At 35.7% G+C, this 20,335-nt stretch overlaps 1 protein-coding gene across 4 annotated transcripts in view; it reads right to left on the bottom strand.

Moving 5' to 3' along the window:
• Positions 1-20,335, bottom strand: part of DPP10 (dipeptidyl peptidase like 10) — an 805,225-nt gene that overhangs the window by 20,786 nt on the left and 764,104 nt on the right. For all 4 annotated transcript variants that reach the window (XM_086367433.1, XM_086367444.1, XM_086367459.1 and 1 more), the window contains 4 exons: positions 19,189-19,287; positions 19,012-19,081; positions 3,310-3,504; positions 2,310-2,364 (listed from right to left, as the gene is read on the bottom strand). In XM_086367433.1, coding sequence (XP_086223559.1) covers positions 2,310-2,364; positions 3,310-3,504; positions 19,012-19,081; positions 19,189-19,287 — 419 coding nt within the window. The remainder of the gene's footprint in view (positions 1-2,309; positions 2,365-3,309; positions 3,505-19,011; positions 19,082-19,188; positions 19,288-20,335) is intronic.

The raw sequence follows: 20,335 nt of genomic DNA on the forward strand, positions 1-20,335 counted from the left end.
CATCTATTTCCAATGAAGTGATGGGACCAGATACCATGATCTTCATTTTCTGAATGTTGAGCTTTAAGCCAACTTTTTCACTCTCTTGTCTCACTTTCATCAAGAGGTTCTTTAGTTCTTCCTCATCTTCTTCCATAAGGGTGGTGTCATCTGCATATTTGAAGTTATTGATATTTCTTCCAGCAATCTTGATTCCAGGTTTTGCTTCATCCAGCCCAGCATTTCTCATGATATACTCTGCATATAAATTGAATAAGCAGGGTGACAATACACAGCATTGACTGTATATTGACTCCTTTTCCTCTTTGGAACTAGTCTGTTGTTCCATGTACAGTTATAACTGTTGCTACCTGACCTGCATACAGATTTCTCAAGAGGCAGGTCAGGTGGTCTGGTATTCCCAGCTCTATCAGAATTTTTTCCACAGTTTATTGTGATCCACACAGTCAATGGAGAAGGAAATGGCACCCCACTCCAGTACTCTTGCCTGGGAAATCCCATGGACAGAGGAGCCTGGTAGGCTGCAGTCCATGGGGTCACGAAGAGTCGGACACGACTGAGCAACTTCCCTTTCCCTTTCCCTTACACAGTCAATGGCTTTGGCATAGTCAATAAAGCAGAAATAGATGTTTTTCTGGAACTCTCTTGCTTTTTTGAAAACCCAGCAGATGTTGGCAGTTTGATCTCTGGTTCCTCTGACTTTTCTAAAACCAGCTTGGACATCTGGAAGTTCATGTTTCACGTATTGCTGAAGCCTAGCTTGGAGAATTTTGAGCATTATTTTACTAGCGTGTGAGATAAGTACAATTGTGTAATAGTTTGAGCATTCTTTGGCATTGCCTTTCTTTGGGATTGGAATGAAAACTGACCTTTTTCCAGTCCCATGGCCACTGCCGAGTTTTCCGTATTATAAAGCAGAGATACTACTTTGCTGACAAAGGTCCATATAGTCAAAGTTACAGTTTTTCCAGTAGTCATGTATGGATGTGATAGTTGAACTATAAAGAAGGCTGAACACTGAAGAATTGATGCTTTTTAACTGTGGTGTTGGAGAAGAAAGACTCTTGAGAGTCCTTTGGACTGCAAACCAATTCAGTCCAAAATCAAACCAGTCAGTCCTAAAGGAAATCAGTTCTGAATATTCATTGGAAGAACTGATGCTGAAACTGAAGCTCCAATAATTTTCCCACCTCATGCGAAGATCTGACTAATTGGAAAAGACCCTGATGTTGGGAAAGATTGAAGGCTAGAGGAGAAGGGGATGACAGAGGATGAGATGTTTGGATGGTATCACTGACTCCATAGACATTAGTTTGAGCAAGTTCCGTAAGATGGTGAAGGACAGGGAAGCTTAGCATGCTGCAGTCTGTGGGGTTGCAAAGAGTTAGACATGACAGAAACTGAACAACAGAACAACAAGATAGTAAATCCTAAGAGTGCCCATTTCAATGAAAAAAATTTTTTTTCCTATTTAGTTTTGTATCTATATGGGATAATTGTGCTTATATAATCACTCATGTCTGCCTCTTTGCAACCCTATGGCCTGTAGTCCACCAGGCTCCTCTGTCCATGGGATTCTCCAGGCAAGAATACTGGAGTGGGTTGTCATGCCCTCTTCCAGGGGATCTTCTGGACCCAGGGATCAAATCCACGTCTCTTTTTTTCTCCTGCATTGGCAGGTGGGTTCTTTATAACTAGTCCCATCTATACTTTAATAGAAAATTATTTTAAAAGGAAGTAAATATCATCCAAGAGCACAGCAACATAATTATAAATACTGGTCATCTTTTAGTCTCTAAGCCCTGTAGTCTTTGCCAAGTCTGTGGTGCTTGTTCCTTATTTGGATAACAGGCTCCTTCAACAGATTTACATGACTGATTATTTCTTGTTATTTAAGTATCCACTTACATATCACTTAAATTGGAGGGGCCTTACTTGACCACTCAATCTAATAACATTGGTCCCTTCATCCATCAGTTTTTCTTGTTTTGTTTTCCTTAAAAGACACAATACCAGATGAAACTATGCTTTTAATTTACTTGTTTACTTTCTCTTTCTCCTCTCTAGAAGATAATCTTCATGAAAACAGATTCCTTTTTTTTTTGTCCTACTGTTGCTCTATTTCTAATACCAGGTTCCAATTAGAGATACACAGTGCATAGTTGCTGAATTAATAAATAACTGAATTTATATAAAATTAATTACATTTCATTTTAAAGGATAACAGAAATTATAGTAATATGAAGAGAATAATTATACAAGTACACATAGAAACAGGTAATGTACGCACACATATTTCTACTGTTTACCTTTCCAAAAATGCTTAATCTTTTGGAGTCAATGTATGGCTGTTTCAGTAAAAATCTGAAATGAAAAAAAATTATAGTTATATCTTCTTGAGTTAAATGAACCACGGAAATTCATTCTTAGCCATAAGGGGAAAAAAACAAAACCAAAACCAAAACAGAAGTCAAACAAGAACTGCTTTAGTGGTTAGAACTCTGTTCATATGGAAGGGTACTGTATACCAAAGTCTTGCTTCTCAGAGTAGTGGAGCAGTTTGGGTGTCACTCCTGTTAGCTTGTTACAAATGCAGAATCTCGGGTCCACTACAGGCCTACTGAATTACCATCTACATTTTAACAATATCCTAGGTGATATCTATAAGCTGTGTTAAAGAACCTATTAGCTTTCTCAGTTCATCTTTTCTCACTCATGTGGGAAACGTATTTATGAAAGCTCAAGAACTGTAATTAACTGGGAAAATAATAGACATTGTGATTATTATAAATAATAATATTGTAGTTTAATGAAGCTCTCTCCCATTTCACAAATCCAAAGTGAATTCTAATTCTAGAGGGGGGACATATGATAATTCTTTCATTATGTCAATGAGTGTGAAAGATATTTGAAAAAATAGTTTATATCAGGGGTCCCTTTCCCCAGGCCACAGACTGGTACTGGTCCATAACCTCTTAGGAAGTGGGTCACACAGCAGGAGGTGAGAGACAGGTGAGTCAGTGGAGTTTTGTCTATATTTACAGTCATTCTCTCATCACTCTCATTACTGCCTGAGCTCCACCTTCTGTCAGACCAGTGGTGACATTAGATTTTCTCTGATCCATGGAAAAATTGTCTTTCATGAAACCAGTCCCTGGGATCAAAAACACTGGGGACTACTGGTCTATATAATTAACCTAGAAAGTTGTCTAATCATTAAAACACAAACCTCTTAGCATTAATAGTATTATATATCACATACCTAGCATTCACATAGGACAAACAGTAAGAAGATGTACACCTACTTACTTCACAGCTGCTATTTGGTCCTTTACTTCCACTGAGCCTAATCTTCGATGAATCTCTTGCAAAATTTTCAGGCCCTGAAATCCACTTCCTCTGCCATCAAACCGTGCAATGATGATGTTATCTGTGTCGACAAGCACTGAATCCCAGTCAATATGGAACTTATCTGTTACCAGCTGGCCTCCTGGTTCTTCATCCCTGAAAATACCGATACATTGACTCAAAACACGAGCAATTAATAATGCACTAGAAATCTAAGTTTTCTTACTTATTAGTTAAAAATTATGGAAAATACCCATTTTGATTATTAAAATTTCAGTTAATTCTTGATATTAAGCCTGAAAATATGTCATTTCCCTTTGTAAACTTTTGAATGGAAAACTCTTGAATGAAATGAAAATATAAAACAGAACTTAAAACTATTCATGAGAAACTATTTTAATTCATTTTGAAAAGAGAACAAAGAAAAATACACACACCTTTCATAGGCATTTCTAAAGAATGATCATGAAGTTGACATACAGGTCCTACTTTACTGGATTTCTTACAGTGTTTTCAAAATGTCTTACAGAGGGTATACAAGGGGTTAGAGATCTGATAGAAAGAAGGATCAGTTGTGGAGGCTTAAAAATAATTTAACAAGAGATGTGCAATCCTAAAGCATATCAGATTTAAAAAGAAACACTGCATTAATATTTCCTGAATTGTTTCTTGTGACAGAATTCTCACTTAGAAGAATTTAAGCAAAGAGTGAGAAAAAGATATTTCTCATCTCTAAGGCTGACAGCAAGAAAAGGAAGCAGAGACACATATGTTTGAAAAATTCGAAAGCTAGAAGTAAAGAAGGACACACCGATTATAAAGCATGAACATTCTCTCCAGAGGGAAAAGGTGATACAATTTTAAAATGTCACATTACAGTGGTATTTATAACTTATTCTCTTTGGGATATAGAAAGGTTAAAAAAAAAAAAAAACAAACAGACTCTCATAAAAATCACACAGATTATCTAGGTCCAATGGCTTCTCCAGTGGTGCAATGGCTCAGAAGTAAAGAAACTGCCTGCAATGCAGGAGGTGCAGATTCATAGGCTACATACCAGAAAATTTCACCCTACACACTCCCTTGTAAAGACACCAAACTTGCCTTCAAGTCTATGCAAATATATTGCTTAGAAGCACTAAAATATACCAATGCACAAACTAATCCTCATTAACAAGCTCTGAGGTTATCAGATTTGCTAAAGAAAAAACTTCTGAGCAGCAAGTGGAACTGAGTAGATGCAGAGGTTGAGTGGGACCTAAAGAGGAAACAGGGAATAGGGCAAAATGTCAGACAACTAAAATGCATTGAATGCTATTATGGGATGAACTGTGTCTCAAAAACTGTATGTTGAATCTGTAATGTGTACCACCTCAGAATCTGAATGTATTTGGAGATAGTGCTTTTCCAGCAGTGATTAAATTGAAATGAGGCTATTAGGCTGAACCCTAATCTAATCTGACCTGTGTCCTTGCAGCAGGAAATTAGGACACACAGAGACCCTAGGGGTGGGCACGCACAAGGAAAAGAACATGAGAAGAGGATCCAAGAAGGCAGCCATCTGCAAGCCAAGGAGCGGTCTCAGAAGAAACAGAGCCTGCTGAACCCTATCTTTTGGAGGTCTAGCCTCTAGAATTATGACGAAATTAATTTCTGTTGTTTCAGATACCCCAGGCTGGTATTTTATATGTCAGCCCTAGTAAATTAATGCAAAGACCTTTGAGACCTAACCACTTAGGATCCTTTAACTAACTTACTATAAACTATCAAGAGTTACTTAATCTTTCCGGGGAGGTAGCTGTCTGTTGAATGACGACTTACTGCATGTGTTCTAATTCCTACATTTTAAATAACAAGCACTATGGATGGGTTTTAATTATGACCTACTCCATTCCTTTGTAAATCACACATTTCAGAGTGATTACATGATCCAAACCTAGATCTGTTTTGTCCTTCTGCAATGTTTACAATCTTGATCTCTTTTATAAAATTTAATTAAAAAATTTTTAATTCATTTTATTTTTTGCACAGTTAGCTCTTGGTCAGATTATTAGGAATTATGGCTAAACATCTCCACATTCTTTTCCCTAGAAATTCAATTGCCTAATTCAGAATGAAGTCTAAAATTGGTATTTTTTTCCACATTTCCAGATGGTACTGATATAACTTGCCTACCAGTTGAGAAATGGCATGAATCATCATGCGTAGCACACTTTCTGGTGCATGGAGAACATAGAAAATGCTTGCTGAACTAGATGCTTTCAGGGAAAGTAGACTCGTGTAAAGTTTAAAATGAAAGGACCTTGAAAAGCTTAATAAATCCTGCATTTTGAAGCTTGGAGATTTATTGAGAACTTTAGAAAGCAAAATATGATTCACAGAGAACAAGATACAAGGATTAACTTTAACATTTAAGCTTAGTAAGTACATGACAGTTTAAGTCCCAACTTCACTCTGAACATAGATAGGAAAGATACTAAAACACTAAGACTTAGTTTCCTTATCTTTAATAATGGTAAAATCTGCTGTGCTTTCCTCAAGGAATTTTTAAGCATTAAGTGGCATAATGTACTTGAAAAATACTTTTTGAAATATAGCAAGCAATACAAAATTACTATGTGATTTATTGAACATTTTTCAAACTTATGATTAACAAATGATTGAAGATTTTTCAAGGCAAAAACTCAATTCCTTACTCATGCTTGCAATATCAAGAAAATACAGTTTCCTCCTCTGCTCTGTTTTCTAAGTTGCCATTTTTAACTTCAACCTTGCTTCACCTGCTTTTAATGTTTGAACACAAAATGTTATCAATCCATTATCAGTCAATAATTTTAACACATTGCTCTAACTGGGTGTGTTGTTCTTTCTTTTTTTGGTGCAGAATACAGGTATATCTATTTCAAGATTAATTATAAAAGGACATGGATTATGATGGTAAGCATCGTCAGTATAAGGAACAAGTCAGAGGCTTGCAGGAGCAAAGGGAAAATTTTTCACAAAGTGTGGACCAGAAAATACTAGATTTTTTTTAATACAAATTAAGGCAAGAAAATATTACTTATTTGAGGAGGCAGCAATAGCAGATATGTGGTGGTAGGGATGACCATAGGAATGTACCATAGACCAAATCACCTATCATATAATAAATGGGTACTACAACTTGCAACTGTGTTGGCCACACAGAATTGGTAAGTTGCATTTGCTTCCTCTTTGCTTTTTTTCTGTATGCCACATCTTTTTTCCTGACATTTTTGTTTTACTTTCTGTCTCAGAAATCCCCGGGGACTCATATAAAGAACAGCGCTTCAAGGTTGAGAATACGGGCACATATTTTTGTTGAAAGTTTAATGAAAAGAAAAATTCAATCTGTTTTAACTAGTGAAAAGTCCATAGCAATACTAAATGTGTCCACTTCCTAACACAGGAAGCAAAATCAAATTAAGATTAAAGTTTTCTTACAAGTTAAGGTCTTCAAAGGCAGACTTTGGCATCTGTTTTAATATTAATACATTGAACAATCAATCAGTTGTGTCTCTTTAGATGAAAAATACACAATATGAGTAAATAATAAAAAAGCTAAGCAAAACACATAAAATTCAATAGACCTTTAAAATGGCAAAACAAACCACTTCTTCATAACATAACAAAACATCATCTATAACAAAACCTGAATTAAAGTGAAGAGATTTGTTCAGAGCACACGTCTGTCAGGTTCACATGGTGCTATTTGAATTCATGAAAAGAGGTGAATTTATATTCAGGAGAGATAGATTTTGGTCCTGACTTTGTTACCAGTTAACCCTGGCAATTATATATTCTTTTTATTTATTTTTTTTCATTATAGAATAGAAGGAAGGAAACTGAAGTCACTCAGTCATGTCCAACTCTTTGCGACCCCATGGACTGTAGCCTGCCAGGCTCCTACATCCGTGGGATTTTCCAGGAAAGAATACTGGAGTGGGTTGCCATTTCCTTCTCCAGGAGATCTTCCCGACCCAGGGATCGAACCCGAGTCTCCCACACTGGAAGCAGACTCTTTACCATCTGAGCCACCAGGTTTGTAAATAGTTAATATCATGTAGAGTACATTTTAAAAAGCCTTTTCCTTACCACTAAACCTTTGGCTAGAATAAATAAAAGGCAAATATTTACCAGTGAGAGTACTTTCCACAAGAGATCTTTTGAATGGCAGAATTTTTTTTTTTTTCCTACACCACAGAATTTCAAAACTGCTACACGGACATCAGGGTATCTGTATCTACTTGGTCGTGGAAGAAAGGAACACAGGGAAAATTGCTTGTAGTCTTCTTAGTTCTTTTCTCTTTCTAGGCATAGAATATATCCACTTGAGCTGCATAAGTGCTAGATTAGAGTGGGTTCACTGTGAGCTGGATTGCATTTTTATTTTAGATATAGTAAAATAAAAAAGAGTGTGAAAAGAAGGATAAAGAACAGAATGGAACACATGATAAGAGAAAGGAAAATGATGCTGTGATATGTCACAGTAAATTCTTAGGGAAGATGAATTGTCAAGACTTTTGATTTTGTTCTTTGGGAGAGAACTCATTGTACAATAGAACATGAGTTTAACATAGGAGTAAACTAGAGTGAAACAATTTTGTCTTGTCTTAATCTGAAATTTATGTTATAGAAATTTATAGTCTGCGATGATACAGTTGCAATGTAAGTATATCTAAAAGCTAATGAAATTTGTACTTTTTCAAGCAATATATACATGAAAATACACCCATTGGTCAAGGGCTTCTTGGTCAGTTACTTCTATTTCTGACTTTGTCATCCATAGATTTCCTCGGATGGAAGGACTATCCAATATGCAGTTTGGCAGAACAAGTTTTCTCCAATAGTCATTACGTCATATAAGAAAAAAGAATATTTTTATGTCAGAGAACTGTTTCTTGTCCACATTCCTATCTTCTTCCATTAGGAAAATAATAATATAACCTTCATATTTCTGATCACTTGTTCGTTTACAAATAATTTTTCATTGAATTACGTGTCCTGGAGTTACAACTAGGGGAGCGTTTGATATTCAGTTCAGTTCAGTCACTCACAACTCTTTGCGACCCCATGGACTGCAGCAGGCCAGGCCTCCCTGTCCATCACCAACTGCCAGAGTTTAACCAAACTCATGTCCAATGAGTCAGTGATGCCATCCAAATATCTCATCCTCTGTCATCCCATTCTCCTCCCTCCTTCAATCTTATCCAACATCAGGCTCTTTTCAAATGAGTCAGCTCTTCACATCAGGTGGCCAAAGTACTGGAGTTTCAGTTCCAGCATCAGTCTTTCCAATGAATATTCAGGACTGATTTCCTTTAGGATGGACTGGCTGGATCTCCTTATAGTCCAAGGGACTCTCAAGAGTCTTCTCCAACGCCACAGTTCAAAAGCACCAATTCTTCAGTGCTCAGCTTTCGTTATAGTCCAACACTCACATCCATACATGACTACTGGAAAAACCATATCCTTGACTAGACAGACCTTTGTTGGCAAAGTAATGTCTCTGCTTTTTAATATGCTGTCTAAGTTGGTCATAGCTTTTCTTCCAAGGAGTAAGCATCTTTTAATATCATGGCTGCAATCACAATCAGCAGTGATTTTGGAGCCCAAGAAAATAAAGTATGCCATTGTTTCCACTGTTCTCTATCTATTTGCCTTGAAGTGATGGGACCGGATGCCATGATCTTCGTTTTCAGAATGTTGAGCTTTAAGCCAACTTTTTGACTCTCCTCTCTCACTTTCATCAAGAGGCTCTTTAGTTCTTCATTTTCTGCCATAAGGGTGGTGTCATCTGCATATCTGAGGTTATTGATATTTCTCCTGGCAATCTTGATTCCAGCTTGTGCTTCTTCCAGCCCAGTGTTTCTCGTGATGTACTCTGCATATAAGGTAAATAAGCAGGGTGACAATACACCTTTCCTATTTGGAAAGGTGACATACTCCTTTCCTATTTGGAACCAGTCTGCTGTTCCATGGCCAGTCCTAAATGTTCCTTCTTGACCTGCATACAGATTTCTCAAGAGGCAGGTCAGGTGGTCTGGTATTCCCATCTCCTTCAAATTTCCCAGAGTTTATTGTAATCCACACAGTCAAAGGCTTTGGCATAGTCATAAAACAGAAATAGATGTTTTTCTGGAACTCTCTTGTTTTTCCATGATCCAGCAGATGTTGGCAATTTGATTTCTGGTTCCCTGGCCTTTTCTAAAGCCAGCTTGAACATCTGGAATTTCACAGTTCATGTATTGTTGAAGCCTGGCTTGGAGAATTTTGAGCATCTCTCTACTAGCGTGTGAGATGAGTGCAATTGTGCCATAGTTTGAGCATTCTTTGGCATTGCCTTTCTTTGGGATTGGAATGAAAACTGACCTTTTTCCAGTCGTGTGGCCACTGCTGAGTTTTCCAAATGTGAGGGCATATTGAGTGCAGCACTTTCACAGCATCATCTTTTAAGGATTTGAAATAGCTCAACTGGAATTCCATCACCTCCACTAAGTTTGTTCATAGTGATTATTCCTAAGGCCCACTTTACTTCACTTTCCAGGATGTCTGGCTCTAGGTGAGTGATCACACCATCATGATGATCTGGGCCGTGAAGATCTTTTTTGTACAGTTCCTCTGTATATTCTTGCGACTTCTTAGTATCTTCTACTGCTGTTAGGTTCATACCATTTCTCTCCTTTATTGAGCCCATCTTTGCATGAAATATTCCCTTGGTATCTCATTTTCTTGCAGAGATCGCTAGTCTTTCCCATTCTATTGTGTTCCTCTATTTCTTTGCACTGATCACTGGGGAAGGCTTTCTTATCTTTCCTTGCTATTCTTTGGAACTCTGCATTCAAATGGGTATATCGTTCCTTTTCTCCTTTGCTTTTCACTTCTCTTCTTTTCACAGATATTTGTAAGGCCTCCTCAGAGAACCATTTTGCTTTTTTGCATTTCTTTTCCTTGGGGATGGTCTTGATCCCTGTCTCCTGTACAATTTCATGAGTCTCCGTCCATATTTCATCAGGCACTCTGTCTATCAGATCTAATCCCTTAAATCTCTCTCTCACTTCCTCTGTATAATCGTTAAGAATTTGATTTAGGTCATACCTGAATGGTCTAGTGGTTTTCCCTACTTTCTTCAATTTAAGTCTGAATTTGGCATTAAGGACTTCATGATCTGAGCCACAGTCAGCTCCCAGTTTTGTTTTTGCTGACCGTATAGAGCCTTTCCATTTTTGGCTGCAAAGAATATAATCAATCTGATTTCGGTATTGACCATCTGGTGATCTCCATGTGTCGAGTCTTCTCTTGTGTTGTTGGAAGATGGTGTTTGTGTGACCAGTGTGTTCTCTTGGCAAAACTCTATTAGCCTTTGCCCTGCTTCATTCTCTGCTCCGAGGCCAAATTTGCCTGTTACTCTAGCTGTTTGATATGGACAAATTTATTTATGCATCTAACCAGACTCCTTCTTACAGTTTCAAAGCCTGTGTTTCTGCTGGTGAGTATATTACTGGAAGAAATATCAATAAATTCAGATATGTAGATGACACCACCATTATGGCAGAAGGTAAAGAAAAACTTAAGAGCCTCTTGATGAAAGTGAAAGAGGAGAGTGAAAAAGTTGGCTTAAAGCTCAACATTCAGAAAACTAAGATCATGGCATCTGGTCCCATTACTTCCTAGCAAATAGATGGGGAACCAGTGGAGACAGTGGTAGACTTTATTTTTTTGGGCCCCCAAATCACTGCAGATTGTGACTGCAGCCATGATATTAAAAGACACTTACTCCTTGGAAGAAAAGTTATGACTAACCTAGACAACATATTAAAAAGCAGAGACATTACTTTGCCAACAAAGGTCCGTCTAGTTAAAGCTTTGGTTTTTCCAGTAGTCATGTATGGATGTGAGAGTTGGAGTATAAAGAAAGCTGAGCACTGAAGAATTGATGCTTTTGAACTGTGGTGTTGGAGAAGACTCTTTTAAGTCCCCTGACTGCAAGAAGATCCACCCAGTCCATCCTAAAATAAATCAGTGCTGAATATTCATTAGAAGGACTGATATTGAAGCTGAAACTCCAATGCTTTGGCCACCTGATGCGAAGAGCTGACTCATTTGAAAAGACCCTGATGGTGGGAAAGATTGAAGGCAGGAGAAGGGGACAACAGAGGATGAGGCGGCTGAATGGCAGCACCAACTCAATCGACATGAGTTTGAGTAAACTCTGGGAGTTTGTGATGGTTAGGGAGGCCTGGTGTGTGGCAGAAATGGGGTTGCAACAATTCAGACATGACTGAGCAACTGCACTGACTGACTCTAGAATTTAATATTGACATTAAGACATATTACTTATAGATTGTGAAGAACAAGGTCTAATCTGTTCAAGAATAATATAAAAAGCAATGATCACCTTCTCCATTTCCATTATCAAGATTAAATGCCACTGACTTCTAATTATTTCATGGGTATTACAATGTGAGTACATTTTACATCCACCTAAATGAGGAACAAGAACAAGAATGAAGAAAAGCAGTAACTTAAATTTGACTCTCCTTACACAGCAAAGCAGTAATAACGATTTTTTGAGAGAAGTATTAGCTACCTCTCTTGTCCAAATACTTTCAGTAAATGTGCTATCTTTAAGTGAAATAGGTATGTACTTGGCATGAACAAGTGCATATTTAAATAATGTTATAGAAATTTTGAAAATATATGTCTTTTTCTTGGAAAGTGAAACAAGCTTACTTCTAACAATCTCATCTGCTCAAAAGTCTATGAAGCCACATAATAAATAAAAAGAATAAAAGGATAAATAATAAATAGAAAGAAGTCCCATAAAGTGAATTCTTTGATCAGAATTTGGAATTATATGAAATAATGCGGACTGAGTATTTGATCTTTCTTGTGGACCTTCTAGGAACTTACTCAAGATGTTTGGAATTTTTACTTTACACCAAACCATTAACATGAGGCAGGTGGAAAATATTACATTCCAGAGGTTATTATAAACTGTTAAGTGGAAGGCACAAAAGGTCATATGATTTGGGTTTTAGAGAAGTCTTTATTGATTCTGGACAGCATTCTTGATAATCTTCCAATGGTAATTATCATATAATAGAATATCTAGGTAGACTATTATATAATTTAAAAAAAAAGCAGAGCTTTCTGGTCTGAAAAGAAAATTAAAAACACCTTGAGTTCAAACCCTAATTTTGTCCTGTTCATGATCTTGGATTTATATATTATATAAATTTATGGTTTCCTTGTGTTAAACTGAGGACAACTATATTTATCTCACTTGGTTTCTATAAGGATTAAAGATGGTATTTATACATCCTTAGCATGATGTCCCTTGTACAGTAAGCAATAAATAGTAGCTATTATTAAATCCTATTACTTTAAGAAGATAAGCTGAATAATCAAAAGAGAAACAGTGAAAAGATAGTACAGAAACCAATTATTTAGCTTTATGCAAAAAGATTGTAAGGGAAATGAGAAGCTCACCTCATGTTTTTCTGAGAGGGAAACTACAACTGCAGAGAAATTTACTCAACCAAAAGTCTAATTGTAACACATTATAAACTCTCAAATCATTTATTTCTCTCTTTTTCTCTACTATGACATCAGTCATTCCTGATGACTAACTTAGGGTTGATTAATTTCTTTGTTTATTCTAATTCATGTGTTGCTTCATTCATATACCCATTCAGTCAATCAATATTTTATGAACATAAATGCTCCAAACACTGTGTTAAGGCAAGACAATACAAAAAGAGCTGTTATCATGAATGAGTTTATAGTTTAAAAGAAGAGACAGCAAAGCAAATATTGTAACCTAGTGTGGTTTCATGTTATGACAGAGGTGTACATAGAGTTATATAAAAGTATTGCTTGAAATATTAATAGAACTTTTCCAGTTGGAAAAGGAAACTAAAGGTACTGGAAGATTGTGGGAAAATATAGAGAGAAATGATTGAGAAGCTAGTATTTCCCATAATAAAACAGTTTTCAAAAATATCTAGAGCACTGAATCTCTCTTTAGAGGTGGATGGAGTCAGAATGAGATGGAGAGTTAAGTGGAAATCAGATGAAGATTGTTTTGTATGCTGTGTTAGGAAATATGAACTTTAAATCAACTGAAGAATAATAGTGAGAGTATTTTACCCAGGAGAGCCACATTTTCAGATATGGATCTCAGAAAATTCATACCAGCATCAGTGGAATAAAAACTAGCTGCTGCTGCTAAGTCACTTCAGTCGTGTCCGACTCTGTGTGACCCCAGAGACGGCAGCCCACCAGGCTCCCCCGTCCCTGGGATTCTCTAGGCAAGAACACTGGAGTGGGTTGCCATTTCCTTCTCCAATGCATGAAAGTGAAAGGTGAAAGTGAAGTCGCGCAGTCGTGTCCCACTCTTTGCGACCCCATGGACTGCAGCCTACCAGGCTTCTCCGTCCATGGGATTTGCCAGGCAAGAGTACTGGAGTAGGGTGCCATTGCGGTCTCCCAAAAACTAGCTAGGAGATGATATAGCACTTAATCACAGAAAAGGAAGTATAGGTAGAGAGCAGGGTGGCAGATTAGAATTGACTAGTCCAGATATACCATCTTCCTGGTGTGGGACTTGAAGAAGATTGTGGGCCCTTGGATGATCCCATAGGTTCAAAACTCAAAACAAGGTACCTCTGGTATTCAACATTTTAAACAATATCTGTATTGTTTATTGAAAGGAAAATGTGTGTATGAAAAAAGTAGTGATATTATCTTGACTACTGGAGATGAGTAGCTGGATTATCCAATGTGTCAATTAATTATATCCTGCTTTTTTAACAGATTAACTATACAAAAGAGCTGACAAACAACTCAGTTCCATTAAGATGACAAAGTTGTAGGACTCTGATATGAATACCATTGATTAAATGATACAAATACTAGATAAAAAAGAGTAGTACTCTCAAATTAAAATGACACAGTGGGGCACTGTGGTAATAACCATATTTATCTGGTTTCTGGACATTATTTATCTACTCACTCAATGCATGCTTGAGTGGTGACTGCAAAACTAGTTGCTAGGAGAAATATACAAATAAGTAAGGTATCATTTAATATATGGAATATGTAAAATAAAAATTTTAACATCTCTCTCAAGATGCTAAAATATTTCATGATATAATAATTTCATTTTACAAATTATTTATCTGAATATTTACTTCTAGATTGTAGATTTTCATTCAGAAACATTGGTGCAAAATCTAATGGGAGTCAGAAATTCTCTAAATACTATGTTAAAAATATCCTCATAAAATTAGGGTGAGTTGGAAAAGTAACTGCTGGATCAACATTGTTTAAGATATATGTGAAAACTTTGAACAGAAAGCTGTCACTGTAGGAGGAGGCATAGATTTGAGATTGTTAGATGGGCTGATGAGCATGGTGAAAGAAAGCTTCAGGAAGATAAGATGATAGGTGAACAAGATTTCATTATAATTTCAAGGAAGATGAATTCAGTGAGATGGAACTAAGTCATAAGAGCATGAGAGAGTATGTTGCATTCTGGAAATTAACGTAATTTGTTGAATAGTCACTGTCTCCCTGCATTAGACCTTTATCAAGGGTGGCATGGACAAGCTGAACATGAAAAAGTAGAAAATGGGAAGACATAAATAAAAATAATCACAATAAACCCATTGCAACTTAACATAAATAAAATAATTATATATATTAAAAAAAAAAAAGAAAATAGGAAGACATGATGATTTCTTGGTACTGTATGAAACTCCTTAGCTTGCTATACTTGTCTTCAGGAACACAGCAAACAAAGAAAAAAAAAATGTTCTCTAATAAATAGTACATCTGTTTACACTGCTTCTTCCCAGGCTATAAGCCTTTACATTCATGCTGCTTCTAAGTCGCTTCAGTCGTGTATGACTCTGTGCAACCCAATAGATGGCAGCCACCAGGCTCATCTGTCCACAGGATTCTCTAGGCAAGAATACTGGAGTGGGTTGCCGTTTCCTTCTCCAACACTTTATCTAATAACACTTAAAAAACACTTAAAACCATTCTGACCTATATGGATTTCCAAACTTAAATATTTTAGGAATTATCATGCAGCTCAAAGCAATAGATCATTTTTTAAATATAAAATAAAAAACTCCTCAGTTGGGCTTTGTAAGTTATATTATGTGAAATTTCTGAGAATTTACCTCTGAAAATCAAGGAGTTTGGATAATGTAAATTAATATTTAGTGTAGTCAGCATATGAAAACAAATGAAAAATAATGAATTAATACTCATTTTTATTTTTTTCATCAACAAAAACAGGAGCAAAATAAACTCTACAGGCCTAACTATATTATCTTATCTGCTTTAATAATGTCTATTAACTAATTTTATGGATGCTAAAATATAGTATTAAATATCTATAGTGATACTTCTAAATATTAAAAAGACTATTACTAATAATAATAATTATATTTATGGTTAAAATTTATTAAACACTAAGTACAAATGTTTATGCTCTTCCAGACACTATGGTGACATGTTTATGTAAACTATTCCATGTTATTGTCTTCAATTTATTTATAAGGAAACTGAAGCTTAAAAAATTAAACAATATACTGGTAAATCTTTGAACTCAGATTAGAACCTAAAGGCTACCTTATTCCTAAACCACTATCTTTACTCTCCTGCCTCTAAAAAAAGACTTAACTGTTTCTAATAAGAGAGTTGAGTCTTGGGTTATTCTTCATATTCCTCTCATGAACTAAAAATCACTCAGACCAAAGCACAAATCTGATGGTAGGACAAGCTAGCTGGATTCTTTGACTCAAAGCTGCAAAGAGAATTAGAACTCTTGTCTACATTTTCCCCCAAAGTGTTGTTACACTTTGGAACCAGAGGATATACCGATGGGAAGAACTGCCAATATATCCCCCTGCATATGTTAAGTCATGCTTCAAGGAAAGATGCCTACTAGGGTTCTTTCCCCTGAGAAGCCTTATTTCTCAGTGACTACAAAGAACAATTTCTTTTCCCAAAAGGAGGTATAATGAGACAGAAGATGAGGGTGAGAATTTTTTTTTTTCATTTTGTTCTCATTTTAGTGCCTGAGATATTTTCCCCAATAAATCACACATATAATTCAAATAAGAATTGAATATTCAGCCACAGAAAGGAATGAAATAATGCCATTTGTAGCATCATGAATGCAAATAGAGATTATCATACTAAATGAAGTAAGCCAGAGAAAGACAAAAATGTCATATGATATCACTTATATGTGGAATCTTAAAAAAATGATACAAATCAATTTATTTACAAAAGAGAAATAGACTCACAGAAAACAAATTTATAGTTACCAAAGAGGAAAGTGGGGTGAAGAAGCATAGATTAAGAGTTTAGGATTAACATATACATACTACTATATATAAAATAGATAAGCAACAAGGAACACAGGGAACTACAGTAAATATCTTCTAATAATCCCTAATGGAAAAGAACCTGAAAAAGAACATATATAAAGCTTTGCTGTATACATGACATGTAAATCAACTATACTTCAATAAAAAAAGAGAAAATTAAAAAGAACTAAATGAAAGAGAAGTTACAGAAGAAGGAGTTAACATAAGAGCAAATAACAACTTCTTCAGGAAGACGTCAAGAACTTTCAGGGCCTCTGGCCATAAATGACAAAGGAGAAAGTTAGGTCATGGTATCACAGTTAGGAATAAACAATAGAGGAAGTAAAACCATTGACTATTGCATTTTCTGTATTATCTGACTTATTAAAATGAAATGATAAATTGTTTCTATGTATCAAAATATCTAAATTAATGCAATCTGCATAAAAATAATGAATTATAATCACAATAGTTATAAAAGTCATTTGTACTAGACACTTTATATGCTAATTCATTTAATCTAAAAAGCAGCCTTAAAACATAAGATAAACTATAATTCTCATTTTATATTTGGATAAACTGAGCCTTAAAAAAGGTTAAGCAACGTTTTCAAGGATACACTGTTAATGAATGACAAAACTGGGATTTGAACTCCGACAGTTTGATTACACAGACTTATTGTCCACATTCAGTAGTCATAACAAGTAATGCTATTTTCATTTCTACTCTTTTTTTAAGTGCTGTCAAAGCAATGTTAGCTGGGTTCTCAATAAGGAAAATAACTATTAATAATTACGCTCAGGAAAACAATTCTACATCAATATCAAGTTGGTTAACCAATAGGTGTTAGAGGCCTCTGTGCCCAATACTATGTAGTCACAGCGTAGTCTCACAGAAAGTATGGATGCCTTCAATTCCATAGTCAATTCCAAAGTTGGAAAAACCTAAGAGTCAGGTTTTTCTAAGGATGGGAAGGGCTTCCTGCTGGTCTTAAATCCAAGAAGGAAAACTGATAAGAATGATTCAAATTTAACTCTTTTGGCAGTGGAAATAAACGCTTCCTCAATGTTGCAAAAGAGCGGATAAAAAGTAAAAGGCTTAGATGTGAAAACACGGATGTACCTTTATGCTAACTAAAATAACTGATCACAGAAGGCGACAAATATTGCATGATTCCACCTAAGTGAGGCATCTAAAATAGATTCATAGAAGCAGAGAGCAGGATGGGGACGGGTAGGGGGAGGAAGGCAGAGTAGCTGTTTAATGAGCGCAGTTTCAATCATGCAAGAGGAATAGTTCTAGAGATCTGCTGTACAACCTTGTGCCTATAATTAACAACATTGTATTACATACCTAACATTTTGTTCAGGGGGTAGATCTCACTTTAAGTGCTCTCACCACAATTTTTTTAAATGACTTTTAAAAATTTAGCATAACTTTGATATGATAAATATATCACAAAGAAAAAAAGTATAGACCAGTATCATTTATTAAGAAAAAAAAAAACATTTGAATCAGTTCTAATGAGGTGGAAACTGAAGCCTATTATACAGAGTGAAGTAAGCCAGAAAGAAAAACACCAATACAGTATCTAACGCATATATATGGAATTTAGAAAGATGATAACGATAACCCTGTATACGAGACAGCAAAAGAGATGCAGATATATAGAACAGTCTTGTGGACTCTGTGGGAGAGGGCAAGAGTGGGATGATATGGGAGAATGGCATTGAAACATGTATATTACCATATGTGAAACATATTGCCAGTCCAGGTTCGATGCATGATACAGGGTGCTTGGGGCTGGTGCACTGGGACGACCCAGAGGGATGGGATGGGGAGGGAGGTGGGAGGGAGGTTCAGGATGGGGAACACATGTACACCCGTGGCGGATTCATGTCAGTGTATGGCAAAACCAATACAATATTGTAAAGTTAAAAAAAAAAGAAAAAAACAAAGGGAAGGTAGAGCTTGAGTAATTGCTAATCAGACATCCATAAACTAAATGTATGAGTCATTATTCCCAGGAGTAACACTGAGTTCAGTTTGGGATGCAAGAAGCAAAAACAATTATACACACTTCCATATTATTTAGCGGTGGTGTCCTTGAGGAACTCACACAACTGACAGCTGTCCTGCTTAACTACACACATGGGATTTCTTCTGTTGTTTTTTAATCAGAATATTGGCATGTGAGACATAAAAAAAAACTAAACTTTTTAGATTCCTTTATTTCAAAAACAAATAAAATACTTACATTATTAACAGAAGAGCATACTGGTTTCGGTCCGTAAAATCTTTGGGAAAGGACAACTGTAAAGGAAGTTCTTTTAAAGAAAGAGCAAAATATTAAAGATGGAGAGTCATTTATATGTAAAACTCTAAGGTGCAGAGAAAGTTGTTCTTGAATGATGAAGCATGCACAAAACTTTACCATAGTCGTCAATATGAAGCATTTTAATTTCTGACTTTACTATCTTCTTTTTCAGGATAGCTTCCTTCAGCATAGAATTGCTTTCCAAAATAAAATATTCTATAAATCAGAAAGGATAGTGCAAATAATTAGATTAAGAATCAGCACAACACAAATAATTATCCAGCATTACCATTTGATAGGCACTAATTGTGAAAGTATTAGTCACTCATTTGTGTTTGACTTTTTGGAAACTCATGGACTACAGCCCACCAAACTCTTCTGTCCATGGAATTCTGTGGGCAAGAATACTGGAATGGGTTGCCATTCCCTTCTTAAGGGGATCATCCCAAATCAGGGATTGAACCCAAGTCTCCTGCATTGGAGGCAGATTTTTACCATCTGAGCCACCAGGGAAGCCCTAGGCACCCATTAACCTCTCATAATTTCTCTCTTGGATTACTGTAATAGTTTCTAACTGGGCCTCCTTATTTTAGTGAAATTGTCTCCAGTTGCCCTATACTTGGAACATGTTTACATTTTCAAAATGTCAATCTGATCATTCTATGGTTCTGCTTAAAAATATATTGAAAATAATACAAAACTATCTAGCATCCAATGACTTAAAGTCACTGTGGCTGAATTTGAATACAAAGTTACTAAGCATGCAAAAATTAGGAAAACATCACCCTTGATGAGTACAGATTTTATGCAATAGAAAGAACCCAGAAATGCCACAGATGCGTATAATGGATAGACAATGGCATTAAAGCATATTTTAATTAAATTCCGTGTGTTCAGTAAGTTAAAAAAAAAACCAAAACTGAGGATAATAGGGAGAAGTATGAAAAAAAAAAACAGTTTAAAAAGAAAGAAGTTAAAATTCTAAAACTAAAAAACTGAAAAATTTGAGGCACATAAAAATTATAAAATCTAAGATTTAAAAATACTGGATGGGATTAATAGCATACTAGATACTGCTGAAGAAAAGATTAATTAACTATATTTGACAATATAGTGATAGACAACATAAAAAATAAAACACCCAAAAAAGAAAAAGAGACAAAGAATTGACAAAACATGAAGTGAAAGAAGCATCAGTAAATTGCTGGAATTTTGATTGATATGTTAAATACATTGACTTATTGGGGATATTTTATATATAAAA

This window comes from Bos grunniens, chromosome 2 (assembly GCF_055505025.1).
Source record: "Bos grunniens cultivar Pamir isolate PY7600 chromosome 2, Bosgru_T2T1.0, whole genome shotgun sequence".
Taxonomy (NCBI): domain Eukaryota; kingdom Metazoa; phylum Chordata; class Mammalia; order Artiodactyla; family Bovidae; genus Bos; species Bos grunniens.